The sequence below is a fragment of the Sebastes umbrosus genome, chromosome 4 (genome assembly GCF_015220745.1).
Source record: "Sebastes umbrosus isolate fSebUmb1 chromosome 4, fSebUmb1.pri, whole genome shotgun sequence".
Taxonomy (NCBI): Eukaryota; Metazoa; Chordata; class Actinopteri; order Perciformes; family Sebastidae; genus Sebastes; species Sebastes umbrosus.
In genome coordinates, this window is record NC_051272.1 from 633,338 (window position 1) to 649,738 (window position 16,401).

Genomic DNA, 16,401 nt, shown 5'->3' on the forward strand with positions numbered 1-16,401 from the left:
TCCCAGTAAGTCATGATAGTGAGCCGACATGGACGACACCCGGACCCTGAAACTGAAGCAGCTGATGGGAATCAGCTGTCAGATGTTTTGTGGCAGCCGCCCATTCTCTTTTCCCAGGTGTGTGTTTTTTGGTTGAATAGCTGAGTGATTTGAGGGTTATTCAGTTCACCTGTTGGCTCTTAAAGGATAGTTGAGAGCAGCTTGGTGGTTCCCCTCTCGGCCAATCAGGGTGTGACGACGCCCCTTCTGTAGGGCTTAAGAGAGGAGGGAAACTGCACCTCCAGGGTCATTCTGATCTCTCCTTCACTAACTGCAACATCTATTATCAGCTGAGCCAGAAACTCTGCTCTGTTTTAGGCCCTTTTGAGATTCTGTGCTCTTTGTGTTTTGCTTATTGAGAGTGTTGACCGTCCTAGTGGAGGAAACACTAAATAAATACCCTTCATTAAGGTTACCTGCACTAGGACGATTAGGTGCTATTCGTGCAAGGATCTTGCTTTGCCTCACGATAGCGTAGCGCCAGCGGGCTTCATTTTATTTATTGTTTTCACTGAAACCCTTTATACCCGTTTCTTTTAGTCTATTTCATTTAGGGAAACTTTAAAGGAGGGTAAAAGGAAAAATAAAAAAACAATATTTCAGTTTCCTTAATTGTTTGTTATTTTAGAGGCATTTGTTCATTAATATTATTATTATTATTAAGGAGGCATTTTATTTAGTATTGTTATGTGGATGGGAACTGGTTCTCAGTCTTCTGCCTGATCAACTGAAGTCTGGGGAAGGGGGGGGATCAGTACCGCCACAATTTGATTATTCACACCTGCTTCTCCTCCTGTGACGCGTCAAAAGGCTTCAAACAGCCGTTTCTCTGAGTACAAATCCAACAAGGCATAAACAACAAAAAACAGAAACAAAACATGAACAAATTAATATATAATGTATAATAATCTATCATATAAAACATGTGATTTAAGAGATCATGTTTTTCCTACTTGTATGTTGTTGTTTTTTTGTCACTTTAAAACACAAATATAACAAAACGTCCGTCAGTGCAGTGAGGAGTTCAGTTTACACTATACAGGGTTATCTTATTATTAATACATTTTACAATAACTCACAGCATTGTCAATACTCCAGCAACTCCAGAAGACTACTTGTATGTTTAAAGAATAAAGATGTGTCTTTAAAATTAATAAAAAAAACATGAAGGTTTATCTAATATCTGTCTAACTTTGTTATCATTCAGACTTCTAGTCTATAAGACAGACAGGTAGGAGCGCCATCTAGTGGCCGGAGGAGAGACAGGCGTCTGAATCATTCAGTCACTGTGAATAAGAACCTTTATTGATATTAAATATTATAATTAACATCCCCAGATGTGTGACTACTCCCAGATGTGTGTGACTAGTCCCAGATGTGTGTGACTAGTCCCAGATGTGTGTTACTAGTCCCAGGTGTGTGTGACTAGTCCCAGATGTGTGTGACTAGTCCCAGATGTGTGTGAATAGTCCCAGATGTGTGTTACTAGTCCCATATGTGTGTGACTAGTCCCAGGTGTGTGTGACTAGTCCCATATGTGTGTGACTAGTCCCAGATGTGTGTTACCTGTGTAACAGGTCCTGTGAAAATTAGGTTCAACCAATCAGACAATATGAGCTCATTTGAACTAAATTAATGTCTTTTCTTACTTCAACACCTGAAACAATCGGACACACAAAACACAACATATATATATGTTTTTGTTGTTTATTTCTTTCTTCAAGTTACAAGGGAAGCACATTTATTCATTTTTTGCTTTTTTAAAAATCAGGGACGTCTGGACTTGTATCCTGGAGAGAGAGGGCGGCTTAAAAGACAAAAATAAAAACATTCAAACAAATTATAGGCATCAAATATATGTGTCTCATTAATAAAAAATACATAATACACTGATGAATCCAGATGATCCAGTGGTTTGTTTTGACTGTGACATCATGTAGTCCTAACAGACCGACACCAACGTATAATAATTAGAATTAGAGCCATGTTAACTTGGCTGGTTAATAATAGTTTTATGCCATGTCAACAACATGCTAGTTTTACCGACCTATGTTAATTCTCAAACGAAGGTGAACCCTCTCGTAAGTCACCGCGGAAGAGATCGTGATATAATTTATACAAAATTATAAAGGGATTATTAATTAAATTTTGGATTATAATCCATTTCTCAGCCCATTTTAATGGTGACAAAGTAAGATTCAGATTTTTGTTTCCATCCAGGAATAAACACATAATACAAACTGATCTGCGATGCGATGAATGCACGTTAGGAACACGTTATCGAGCTTCAAGCCTGCGCTGAAACACATACAATCATGTGTACCATCATGAAATCTAACAGCAAACTGTCGCTGCTCCCTGGTTAACGCCGCCTCGGTTCAGGCGCCGCCAAAGAGCACATGAAACGTCTTCGGCGGCGAACCAGGACTGAAGCTTTTAAACGGTCCTCTCAAGAAGAAGAAGAAGAAGAAGAAGAAATGTGCCTGAATTTAAGTTTGAATAACCTCTAGAGTTTGACACATTTATCTTCATCCCCAAATCCAGTCTGAGGAGGATCTCCTTTGGGGGGTAAATATATGAAACTAAGCTCGTAGATCCATTAGATTTTGGTCCCACCAGGCCGTCAACAGCATGAAACAGTAAATGCGACAGCGTCGAGCGGCTGAAACAAAGAGCACTTCTGTCTGTTAATCATCTCCGATGGACACGTTTGCATAAGAAGGGGGGGGGTGCAGGCGGAGGGTCATCCCACAGACAAAGATGTATTAACTCTCCTCATCTTTACAGGACAATTAGTCTTTAAACTAGTGAGTTATAGAAGTATTAAACAATACATTATGATAGGATTCACCACCCGCAACAAAAACTAACTATCCCTACGCAAGTCAAACACCTATTATAGTTCAACACAAGCAATAGGCAAAGTTAATAAGTTCAATAATTCAACAAAGGACCTGGATCATCATCATCATCTCCACTGAACCGGCCCGGATCACCGGCCCGGGTCACCGGCCCGGGTCACCGGCCTCGTCCTCGTCATCCCCCTGTTTCTACAGCTCCACAAAGCCCTACACAACTTTACTTCTGTGTCATGCCACAATATACAAAGATACTCAGAGAATGACAAAACACTTTCCTAAAACGGAGAGGAGGAGGAGGAGGAGGAAGAGGAGGAAGAGGAGGAAGAGGAAGGAGGAGGAGGAGAAAGAGGAAGAGGAGGAAGAAGAGGAAGAAGAGAAAGAGGAGGAAGAGGAAGGAGGAGGAGGAAGGGGAAGGGGAAGGAGGAGGAGGAGGAGGAGAAAGAGAAAGAGGAAGAGGAGGAAGAAGAGGAGGAGCAGGAGGAAGAGGAGGAAGAAGAGGAAAGAGGAGGAGGAGGGTGTTGAAGAAGAGGAGCATCAGGATTGTGAGCCTTCTCTTACGCCCGGGACACACAGGGAACGTCAGGAGCGCATGGCGTCTGCGTCTTTCTACATAGAGTTTGTCTTTTAATGGCCGTTTCATTTCATTATAAATGTAATTTATATTTATTTTAGACAGAGAAAGGTTCAGAAACGTGTGGTAATTTGTAAATAATAGTAATAATCTACCATTAAAACTCCGTACTATATTCATTCATGGAGCTCTCCAAGTCACTGCATGTTCTACATCACTGTCCGGCACATATTTCAGAATAAAAGCCTTATGTTAACAAATGAAGGAATTCTGTCCACAGAAAAAACTCTTGAGGGCTTTTATTTTGAAATGAAAGCAGGAAGTGTTGATTTAAAAATAAAAAAAAATACACTCCATAACATATTCTCCAGATAGACATATAAACTATAGTAATGTTGCTGATATGATGTTAATATGCAGTCAATAGATCACCTTCACTGTCTGTTGTTGCTGTGAACCGCGCGGCACACATCAAAAATAGGCGACACCTCGAATCTCTAGAAGAGACGCAGCTGAGAAGCGCGTCTCACGCGGTCAGTGTTGTTAACACGGACGCCGAAATAAAAACAACAGGTAACGCAGCCGCCACGCGCTGCTGACGTTCCCGGTGTGTCCCGGGCTTTATGATTCCTGCTCAGGGGTCAGAACAACACAGGTTTTCAATACGCCATGATTCTCCCTGGACTACATCCATGCATGCACACACACACGAACACACACGCACACACACACAAACACACACACACGCTGTGGCGTTGTCATGGTTGATGCATCGGTCGTCTGATGGTGTGTGTGTGTGACGTGTCAGCAGTCCTGTCAGAGAGGCCGTCTGCAGCCACGCCAGTCTGTACACGATGAACACACGACGACCACGACGCGGTGGCCTTCAGCTCCTCGAAGTGATGATTGTAATGGCAGCTCCTCGGGTGGGGGTATGGGGAGTTGAGACCGCTCAGAAATGGTGGATTGTCATCCTGCGGTCCTCCGTCGGCGAGGGGGACAGAAGCCCGAGACGCAGTAAAGTGTTTAATAAAGACAAGAACAAAAGTTGAGCGTGTCGTGTCCGTCCTCCGTCGTCCGTCGTCCGTCGTCCGTCGTCCTCCGTCGTCCTCCGTCGTCCTCCGTCGTCCTCCTCCGTCCTCCTCCGTCCTCCTCCTGCGTCGGCCTCACTGCTCAGTCTGGAGCGAAGGCCTCGACTGAAGTCACCAAAGACGGTGGAAATGAACGATGAACTCCTCTCTGGTCTAAACAGGCTCTCGGGTGATGAAGAGGAGGGCCGAAGGGCAGGTGGTCATGAATTCCTAAGTTTAATATTCTGCAATATCGTACTGCAAATCCTTGTGTAGCAATAAAAATCCTCGTGTTGCTGTAAAAAATTGTCTTGTTTAAATATGAATATAGCACTGAGTTTCTGCTCTTTAGGAAATGACAGTCTGCTGTGAGGCGAAGGGGGGGGAGTCACTACAACTCCATGTCCTGAGCCTCGTCCTCCGAAAAGTCTGACATGGAGCTCTCGGAAGAGGAGTCGCCCCCTCCCTCCTCCTGCTCCTTTAGAGCCTCCTCCGTGGCGTACTTCTGGATGTACTCTGAAAGAAGGAAACACAAGGAGAGGGGGGTGTCATGGGTGGGAAACTCTCTGGACGTGTTCATCAGCAGACTGAGCTGTCAGGGATTCATCTAATAAACTCAGATATTAAACTCTAAACTTGAGACACTCATCAACCGGTTGGTTTGATTTCATCGAGGTAGAGACTCAAACTGCAGGTCCACTCAGCCTTAAAGGTTCGCGCTCTACCCGATGAGCTACCAGTTTAAATCTGTGCATAAACTCATCTGTGGAAATGACAGAAATTCAAGTAAAAAATACACTAATATTGTTTTACACTTGGCTGAGGTGGAAGAGTCGGTGTTTAGGTGAAAAATAAAATGTGTACATGAAGCTGATGTGACTTAAAGGGACTGTTTGTAAGAATCCTAAATGTCTTGTTAACAGCTTCACCTGTGTCCGTTAAGTCAACTAAAGTCAGCGTCCTGTTGCTGGCGCTTGTGCTCGCTCTACATAGACATGAAGGAGCATCGCTCAACACAGTGAGGAGACACACGTCAGCTAAAAGCACAATATCACTCTATATTTCAGCTGCTTGGCAGTAATGTTAGCTGACCAGACCAAGGTCTCTCCATGAATCAATGCTGATCCTAGTGTTGGCTTTTCCCGCCTCGGCCTCCCGACCGCGGCCGGAGGGAACGGGGGAGACGCCGGAGTTTTGGTCGGAGACGATAACGTTTCTCTCTGCGGAGCCCCGTCACTTCACAAGACACGGGAAACCTCTGTTGGTCTGGAGGAGCTGCAGCAGTTATTTCTGCACAAACGTCCACTGTACATTCACTAGATATTCTCAGAGCTAAACTAACTCTTCTGCAGTGTGGAGTGAGCAGCATGCACGTGAGAGGTGGAGAGAGAGAGAGAGAGGAGTGCGGTGTGTGAGTGAAGGCAGGCAGAGGAGCAGAGGAGCAGAGGAGCAGAGACTCCGGTGTCTGTTTAACAGACGGGCTTCACTAGAGACAACCAAGAGGTTTTGGTGCTTCACTGTAGTTTGTGTTGGAGTCTGAGTCTGAACAGCGTAAACACAAGCGAGTGACCATGAGACACCGACCAGCAATGATTTATACCTGGAAGAAGTTACAAACAGTCCCTTTAACCTCTCATCATCCACCACTTCAGGTTTCCAGTGTCGGACAGTTCGGTGCTCTACCTTTGATCTTGTGTTTGTAGTCCTCCGGCCGGTGCAGGTACATGGCTGCTGCGTCCCCGTTCAGAGGATCGATGGGGTTGGGGTAGGCCAGCAGCTGAGGGAGGAACGACTCAAAGATGTTGGTGAGGTCTGGTGGATTAGAGGAGAAAAGATTAGTCAGTACAGAGAAGAACAAAGAAGCTACCAGCTGGATGAGAGCAGTTACAACATGATCCACTAGAGGTCTGTACTGGGATGAAATGTGTGTGACACAAGACAGAGAAGCAACTGCTGACATCTATAGTGAGGTCAGCCTTGCTGTATTTATATACATACATTATATATATATATACTAATAGTGAAAAGTAGAAACAGATTAACAGAGTTGAAGCATAAAAATGCGATTCGGGTCTCATTTACTTGTCAGCTGAGGATAACCTCTTCAGGTCTGTGAGCCTCAAACAACCTTCAGATACATAATAAAGTACAGGATTTAATAATTAATTAAAGGATAAACATCAATTAAACATGCTGTAAACTCACTACATGTAATATGATGATGTTAAGGTTTCTATAACTCCATAACAAAATCAAACAAGGTTCAAACAAGGCTGCCGACTGCATTCTTTCATTTGTTCATCTGTTCAGTCTGTTAGTCATCATAGCTGAGGATTATTATCTGTGCTAACAGCTCATTACACCGCCACACCGTCACGCCGCCCACGCAACATAGGATATAGGTGTGTTTTCACATACACAACAAATGTGTAGCTGAGAGGAACATGGCTGTCCCTCTTCAGCTGGGACACATCTCAGACTTCTCTCCTTAAAACACAGACGGTTTTACATTTTAAAAACAAATGCACCCTTTTCTCATGAAGTCCACTTTGTGAAACAGGGGGAAGGCTGTGGTTCAGAGAGTAGAGCAGGTCGTCCACCAATCAGAAAGTCGGTGGTTCGATTCCCGGCTGCCCCGGCCACATGTCGATGTGTCCTTGAGCAAGACACTTAACCCAAAACCCAAAACCAAACTGCTCCAGAAGGCATAGCCATCGATGTGTGAATGAGTATTTAGATTAGATCCTGATGGGCAAAGTTGGCACCTCAGCAGCCTCTCATATCAGTGTGTGAATGCTGACATGTAGTGTAAAGCGCTTTGAGTGGTCGGAAGACTAGAAAAGCATGACATGCAGGTCCATTTACTATTTAAACAGTGACGTACCGTTGAGATAACTATCAATGTAACTCACAACTTGATCTTTAAAAGGCCCAGAGACTCAAATGTAAACTTAAAATCTGGTCGAATTAGATAGAAGTGAAGAAAAGTGTGTCGTTCATTGTAGCACAGCAGGAACAACGTGAGAAACATCCAGGTGAGTGTGTCCACCTGGCTCTGTTCAGAGTCCTCTCCGCCTCGGGACCTTCTTATCTATCGGCGCTCAGAGCGCGACCTCGATACGAGCAGCAGTTATCACTGAAGTGTAAGCCGATTAAACCGAGATGCTCTGCCTGGAGAGGTATAAGCTGCTCGCTTTGTGTGTTGATTTTATTGGTTATTACTGTCAGTCAGTTTAACCGAGCGATCGGTGAAACCACATAAAGCCGTCACAATGCGAGCTGTGGCTGTGACCTACCGTAGAGAGCCGTCCATGTCTGGTTAATGACATCTAAACACACCGTTCCTGACCTGAAACAGACACAACGCTGTGAGTTAGAACCCGGCAGAGGCTGTCCAAGCAAAGCAAAGCAAAGTGACCTGAACAAGAAATCAGCTTTTCCTCTGTAATATCAATCATTTATTATATGCCAACGGCAGGAAATGCTTCAGGCAACATTTACAATTATAACATTATTGTTATTGCCATAAAAATAAATTCACTTTTGGCCACGTTAACTGGTCAAATAAGTATATAAAGTGATATTTTAAATACTGTATATGCACACTTACGCTTCATCGATGTTGGGATGAAAGATTTTATTCATGAATCCTGTGAACAAAAAAAAAGAAGCAGGTTTTAATAATTGTAGAGTAAGATTCATTACGGGGATTTCAAGGCTTCATCACAACACTTGCAGAAACATTTCCTACCTATTGATGGTGATTTGAAGGGGTATTTATCTGGCAGGTCCACTCTGACCTTCCAGACGCCTCCTTCGTACGATGCTGGAAACAAAAAGATGGATCAATGTTCTCGAGTGAAACAAACAATGTCACATAAAACAGTTTTATCCGGGATGTTAAAATGATTTTGGAATGACTGGATGCTGATTAAACGCAGGTGAGATGCTGGTCGATGAGAGGGATAATTTAATGTGTTAATCAGTAAACTTACATCCAGGCGGTCCGTGGAACTTGACCACAAACTCGTTGAGTCCACTGAGGATGGTGACCTCGTGCTTGCTCTCAATGCTGACGTCTGGTTAAGGAAAAGGCAGCGACCAGAAACACGAGACACGAAGACGAAGAGAATTCAAACACACCTTCACCAAAAATGAATTCAAAACGAGCTGCTGTGTCTACATTTCTCTCTCTCTGTGTGAACTCGTCTGGACGGAGGTCAAACATACGATCAATAACAGGAGCCACGGCAGCGAGATCAATAACGCAGCATCAGACAAACTCAACCAACAGGTTTCCTTAACAGCAAAACAACTTCTCACTCAGGACAACAACTGATCAGACAAGGCGATGGCGGTCAATCTGTGTAAAAGTTAAAGTCAGTTAAAGAGAAAAAAAAGTTGTAATATTATGAGAATAAAGACATTTATAAAGTTTATAAAGTAGTCATTTTACGTGTTATTTTCTTTTTTTCTCACGAAGTTATGACTTTATTCTCGTAATATTACGACTTTACGACTACAGATGATATTAATGATCACTTTTCAACTCAACTATTATTCCCTATAAACACACTTAGTTTAATAAGCATCAACGTGCTGCCGTCAGCCAGCCGAGCTGTAAAGGGAGACTGACGGGAACTTTCATGTGTTTAGCAGGTAACTACAGCTGGAGGAGATGGGAGGTGACTTGGGTGGGGAGGATGTGTCATAATCACAGCGTGTGGTGACAGAAGAGAGACACGAGACCGAGTCAGCCGTCTGACGGCGACGCAGAAAGGTCCAACGTGTTCAGTCAACGACTGTGTGAGTCTGACACGATGACAGATAGAGGAAAAAAACAACAAAAACCACACAAGGGAACTGTTCATCATCATCCTGCCATAAATCCTTCTGTCATCTCTTTCCAAACAATCTAACTAAGGGACCGCAACCATGCTAATTTAGCCAAACTGCTGGAGCACAATAAATAACGCTAGACAGCTCGTCAGGAGGAAAAACAACAAGTTTAAAAAGCTCAGTCAATCAGTAAAACAGGTTTGCAAACCACCAAGCAAGAAGACTGCGTAGCTCTAAATGTGATCTGAGGTAACGGGCTCTATAAATAAACCAAACGTAGATGTAGACTAATAATGTGCATCTCTCTCGTATGCCTTTCCCCGAGGATGTCCCATAGAAACCCAAACATCTGCTCACTCAGGAGTAACGTAACTACACGAGGGAGAAGCTTTATGTTGCAGAAAAGCTCACGGTCATTTATCAGCACTCTCTTCTGATGCAATGAGAGAAGAGTTGTTTATTTGTTATCTAATTTATAAATGTAGTTCCCGTGACATTGATTGTATCAGCTCTAATCCCATCTGTGCAATTACATTTATAAAACAGACAACATCTGCAGAAGTCTGTCTGTGAGGACAGTAAAATAATCTGAGAGCAGGAATGGCGGCTGTGGAAGCAACGCCAGAATCAGCTGTTCAATGGTGACATATTTGATTTAAAGCCACAACGTGAAACTATGTTCGGCATCTCCTGTTAAACGGCAGCGCTGCACTCAGGGTCGGAAAACTGCTCAGACGAGATCCACAACAGCAAGAACTGATGGATCCTAACATGTTTCTCCTTCGTGACTCCCTCCGTCTATTCTTAGGTTTCTCATCCATACTTTATGATGGCATCAATAAAACAAAACTATCATATAAATAGTAAAAACAATAAGCTCTCTTTGTCTGCATCTTTTTTTTTTTTTTAAAGTTATTTTTTTTTTGGGGGCATTTTCCATTTTTTTATTGACAGGAGAGTGGATAGAGTCTTGAAAGGGGGGAGAGAGAGAGTGGATGCGGAAAGGGCCACAGGCCGGATTCGAACCCGGGCCGCCGCGGTCAGAACCAAGCCTTGATACATGGACGCCCGCTCTACCAACTGAGCTAACCCAGGCGCGTCTGCATCTTTTTATAGACATGACCGTCCGTGATCATGCCTGTGGTAAAATGTACTACGTTATTATCACCACGCAGCGCTGCCTTTATATTCTAAAAGTACAGAAACCAATTTAAGAATACCAGTTTACCCGGGTATCATTAAATCTGTCGGCACTAGAGCATGTTAACATCATGCCTGGTAGCGGTTTGCAAACTCTTTTTACTGAGTGACTGAGCTTTTTAAAATTGTTGTTTTGCCTCCTGACGAGCTATCTGGCGTTACTTATTGTGCTCCAGCAGTTCCGCAAAATTAGCATCCTGGTAGAACCACAGATGTGTATTAACGCTCTGACCAACAGTCTCAAGAGAGGGTTAATAAACATTCATTATTATAATGAATTAATAATGGGCTCAATGGCTGATTATTATTGGTTGAATATTAAAGGAATAAAAGGTTAAATGATCAAACTGACTACAGGACTCAAGGAGTTGATTAAATCTTATCAATCCCTCCCAGATACATGTTTGGGTGGATCAAATTTTGTATTATTAACTTGATTGCGTCGGAGTCTAAAAAAGTTTTTATGTAAAACTTTCTAACAACTTAAAGAAAAATACTTGAAACTAGGGCTGTCAAAGTTAATGTGATAATAAGGTGTTAACTCTAATTCGTTTTAATGCCACTAATTTCTTTAACGCATTAACACAACTTGTGATTTTTAGGTTGAACCGGCACAGATTAAAGTTAGAGTGAAGATACTGTTATCATAGTAAACTATAAAACCTGATGAATCCATCGTTCATCATTGTTTTCTGTTGTTATTTGATTTACAATAATAAATATATACATACATTTGCATAAAGCAGCATATGTGTCCACTCCCATGTTGATAAGAGGATTAAATACTTGACTAATCTCCCTTTAAGGTTCATTTAGAACAGATAAAAATGTGTGATTAATCACAATTATCTATGGACAATCATGAGATTAATCGCAATTAAATATTTTAATCGATTGACAGCCCAACTTGAAACTTAAATACTGCACATTAAACTATTTTTTATTCACTAATAGCATCTGAGGATAAAGGTTTTTAAAAGTTGTAAACTTAATTTATTCAAATATAAAGAACTACAGCTATACTCACTATTTATGCAGTCTGTAGCAACTTGTGATTATTATCATTTTCAATTACCTTTCTGATTAATCAATTAATTGATTAATTAATTGACATTGTCTATAAAATGTCAGAAAATCGTGAAATATCCTCGTCACAAAGGTGACATCTTCAAATATTTTGTTTTCACTGACCCAGAGTCCAAAACAGGAAATCCTCACATTTCAGAAAGTGGAACCAGTTAATGTTTAAACATTTTGCTAAATTAGTTAAACGATTATCTAAATTGTTGCCGATGAGTTTTCTATTGATCGACTAATAAAATCAATCGACTAGCTGACTGTTTCAGGACTTGTTGTCTGTCTGTAGTCCTGTTGACAACATGTCCACCCAGCCCCGTCCCTGGTCCCAGGACGTGTTGTTCTCAGCCCCGTCCCTAGTCCCTGCCCTGGACTTGTTGTTCCCAGCCCCCATCCCTGGTCCCTGCCCTGGACGTGTTGTTCTCAGCCCCGTCCCTAGTCCCTGCCCTGGACGTGTTGTTCCCAGCCCCATCCCTAGTCCCTGCCCTGGACTTGTTGTTCCCAGCCCCCATCCCTGGTCCCTGCCCTGGACGTGTTGTTCTCAGCCCCGTCCCTAGTCCCTGCCCTGGACGTGTTGTTCCCAGCCCCGTCCCTAGTCCCTGCCCTGGACGTGTTGTTCCCAGCCCCGTCCCTAGTCCCTGCCCTGGACTTGTTGTTCCCAGCCCCCATCCCTGGTCCCTGAACATGGAGGTGTTGTCCCAGCCCCCATCCCCCAGCATGTGCCCTGTACAGCAGCTTGTTGTTGCTCGATCAGCTGTGTGTGAAGCCCCGCCCCCTCCCGTGTTCCGGATGGTAACAGGCTGACCAATCACAGAGCAGCATCTAAGCTGCAGGACAAAAACAAAACAATTCAGCTTCACGCTGTCAGAAATCCTTTCATGCAAACTTCAGCTGAAAACTGTGAATAACCACCAATAACACAAAAACAAAGTAAAACAGAACATCATGTGACATCGAATAGTGTTGAGGGAAAAAACTGTAATTAAAAGAAAAAAATTAAAAAAGATGATTTTTCATTTTTTGCCTCGTTAAAACTCGATTAAATTAAATTATGGCTTCACATTCTTTACTGTATAATTTGTGGTATACACGCCAAAGTGAGTTATTCACTATGCATACAATTCAGCTTTTGTTTATCTACAATCTGCAGGATAATTTTGTATTTGGGGAACAATATTAAAAAGCAAAAAAGGTGAAAATCCTGTTTCTGTGTTGTAATTAATTACCGTAGTGAGCTGTTGACTTAGTCAGAGATCGTCTCTGTGACGCTGCAGCGACCTTATTTGTTCTGTTAGCATGTTAGCATGGCGTTAGCATGCTAGCATGTTAGCATGCTACACAGCTAGCTTCCTTGACGCTAAATAAACACATAATAAACATTTCTTCCATAAGAAGCGTCTCCAGAATGTAAACTAGTCTCCTCTAACTCGTCACACCGTGTTGTCAGTCCGCTGCGACCAACATACTGTCTGCTAACAGGCTAACAAGCTAATGCTAACATGCTAATGCTAACAAGCTAACAGGGAGTTTACAGCGCTTCGTTGTGTAGCTAATGTGTTAGCATGCTAACAAGCTAATGCTAACAAGCTAATGCTAACATGCTAATGCTAACATGCTAATGCTAACATGCTAACAGGGAGTTGCGTTGTGTTGCGACAGATTCAGCTAGCTGTGTTAGCATTAGCATGCTAACGGTGGCTAACAGGCTGAGTTCACTAATAAACATGTAGCTTCTCCTCGTTAGCTGCTCTGCTAACTGAACGGCCAGCTAACCGCAGAATCTAACATAACACAGCATCTGTTAACATCACACAGCCAGCGGGCTCATCAATAGAACCTCTTGAACAGTGGATCTCTCAGGACTAGATGATGTCAACATGTTATAAAACAACAACCAGCAGTCTGAGGATCTCAGGCTGGCTGCTGTTGATGTTGAAGGATACAGTTTCACCACGTCGGTGTCCATCCGCCTCTTGCCCGGACTGGGAGACGACATGTTAGTATTCCTTTAGAGAACAAGAAGTGATCTAAAAATATACTGCAGCGATGAGACGAGACTCAACCTGAACCTCTCACAGGCCCTCAGACTGGATCAGCAGACTGGATCAGCAGACTGGATCAGCAGACTGGATCAGCAGCCTCCTCTCAACGTCCATAAACAGGATCCCAGCTGCAACATCGCCCACTTTCTGCTCTAGCAGCAGCTCTACCTAGCTGAGACTAGCTGAGTCTAGCTGGGTCCTGTCCTGAAGACTGTCTCTGCAGCTCTACCTAGTGGTGTCCTGAGTGCTGAGTCCTGCAGACTGTCTCTGTCTCTGTCTCTGCTGCTCAGTGACATCAACCAGCGACCAGAGCAGCCAGAGGAGGAGCTCAGGTATAGAAATACACCACACAGAACACAGATACACTCTTACTGTGGTTATATACAGACTCAGGTATAGAAATACACCACACAGAACACTAACACACTCTTACTGTGGTTATATACAGACTCAGGTATAGAAATACACCACACAGAACACTAACACACTCTTACTGTGGTTATATATAGAAATACACCACACAGAACACTAACACACTCTTACTGTGGTTATATATAGAAATACACTCCACAGAACACAGATACACTCTTACTGTGGTTATATACAGGCTCAGGTATAGAAATACACCACACAGAACACTAATACACTCTTACTGTGGTTATATACAGACTCAGGTATAGAAATACACCACACAGAACACAGATACACTCGTACTGTGGTTATATACAGACTCAGGTATAGAAATACACCACACAGAACACTAACACACTCTTACTGTGGTTATATATAGAAATACACTCCACAGAACACAGATACACTCTTACTGTGGTTATATACAGGCTCAGGTATAGAAATACACCACACAGAACACTAATACACTCTTACTGTGGTTATATACAGACTCAGGTATAGAAATACATCACACAGAAAACTAATACACTCTTACTGTGGTTATATACAGACTCAGGTATAGAAATACACCACACAGAACACTAATACACTCTTACTGTGGTTATATACAGACTCAGGTATAGAAATACATCACACAGAACACCAATACACTCTTACTGTGGTTATATACAGACTCAGGTATAGAAATACACCACACAGAACACAGATACACTCTTACTGTGGTTATATACAGACTCAGGTATAGAAATACATCAGACAGAGAATAACAGAGCTGCGATCATTCATTATAAAGATGAAAGTCCACATTTAAATATAAGATTTATTTCTGACTTTTTTTTGAGAGGCTGGTCAAATAGTGCTCAAAGATAAAGTGCGTGCCTTTCTATTATGCATGTATCTATGATTAAAATTAACTCCTAGGAAGGCTGAAAGAAGATTTAAAGGTCCCATATTTTAAAAAGTGAGATTTTTAAAGTCTTTCATATTATAAAGCAGGTTTAAGTGCTTTATATAAATACTGTTAAACTATCAAAACGCTCAATATACAGAGAAATACACACAGCCCGTATTCAGAAATTGTGCGATTGAAAAGGTCGTAATATTACGAAAATAAAGTTATAATACTTTATAATATTATGACTTTATTCTCTAAATCTCAGATTATTTTTTTTCCCCTCAATGTGGCCCTAATACTCCGTTGTACCGTCGTACCATAGACCTACAACAATGATAAATAAAAATGAAAATGTAAACAAAGAACAGTTATTCATTTCCATTTTATAAATCCACAGGGAGCCTCTGGAGAGGGGCTGAAGAGACTGCTGACCTCTGGTTTAGACCATTACTCAGTTTTAAACATAAACATTCTAAAGTGTCTCAGTTTATTTCCTGTTGCAGTGGATGTGAATGACTTTATTCTCGTAATGTTAGACTATAAACCGTGTTACCTTCATCACAATGATCACATGTTTTGCGGCTCCAGACAGATTTATTTATTTTTGCCTAAAATGTCTCTTTTGATAGTAAAGGTTGCTGAGCTCTGATCCAGTGCTTTTACACGAGACCCCTCGCTTGTCATACGATGACAAGTGCAGAATCAAAATCCTTTGTTTTGCTGATGTTGTTAGGTGTGTTTCTCCAGCCATGTGGAACCAGGAAGAGAGCCATGTGACTAAAACAAAATGTCTGACCACACATGTAACCAACGTAAACACAGAACACCACTCTGGCTTGATATTATGAAGCAGTAAGCTGTCTGTCGTTACGTTCACCAACTGCTCTTCTTCTGAGTCACCAGAGCGGTCTCTTCTCATGCTGTTGTGATTTACATCTGAGTGTGTAAATCTCTGCAGTGTTTGTGCATTCAGGACAGACATGGTGGATTTCACCACGTTGCATACTAAACTATGACACAGAGTTACACTTTAGTTGAAGTCTGAGCCATCATTTTAATGCCAGAAGATGTCTTTTGACCTTTTAATGTTTCAGGTTAATACAAAACAATACTTTGTTCAGCCTGTTTTACATGGCAGATTTAAAGGTCCCATATTGTAAAAAGTGAGATTTTCATGTCTTTTATATTATAAAGCAGGTTTAAGTGCTTTATATAAATACTGTTAAACTATCAAAACGTTCAATATACGGAGAAACACACACAGCTCGTATTCAGAAATTGTGCGTTTGAAACAAGCCGTCAGGATTTCTGTCCATTTGTGATGTCACAAATATACAACATTTAGACCATTACACGGTTTTAAACGTAAACATTCTAAATGTGTCCCAGTTTATTT

At 42.0% G+C, this 16,401-nt stretch overlaps 1 protein-coding gene across 1 annotated transcript; it reads right to left on the reverse strand.

Moving 5' to 3' along the window:
* Positions 1-3,755: 3,755 nt before the first annotated feature.
* Positions 3,756-13,973, reverse strand: LOC119487430 (ubiquitin-conjugating enzyme E2 H-like). The gene is made up of 7 exons (XM_037768305.1): positions 13,601-13,973; positions 8,537-8,613; positions 8,293-8,367; positions 8,152-8,191; positions 7,838-7,890; positions 6,225-6,353; positions 3,756-5,057 (listed from the first exon to the last, which is right to left on the reverse strand). The coding sequence occupies exons 1-7, from the start codon at positions 13,651-13,653 to the stop codon at positions 4,933-4,935; spliced, it is 552 nt and encodes a 183-aa protein (XP_037624233.1). The 5' UTR covers positions 13,654-13,973; the 3' UTR covers positions 3,756-4,932.
* Between the last annotated feature and the right edge of the window lie 2,428 nt (positions 13,974-16,401).

Bases quoted from the DNA above. Each gene is read 5' to 3' on its own strand.
- LOC119487430 (XM_037768305.1), bottom strand. From the start codon at position 13,653: ATGTCGTCTCCCAGTCCGGGCAAGAGGCGGATGGACACCGACGTGGTG. The intron at 7,891-8,151 runs GTAAGTGTGCAT...TGTCTGTTTCAG, and splicing joins CATCCCAACATCGATGAAGC to GTCAGGAACGGTGTGTTTAG. The intron at 5,058-6,224 runs GTAGAGCACCGA...TCCTTCTTTCAG, and splicing joins CTACAAACACAAGATCAAAG to AGTACATCCAGAAGTACGCC.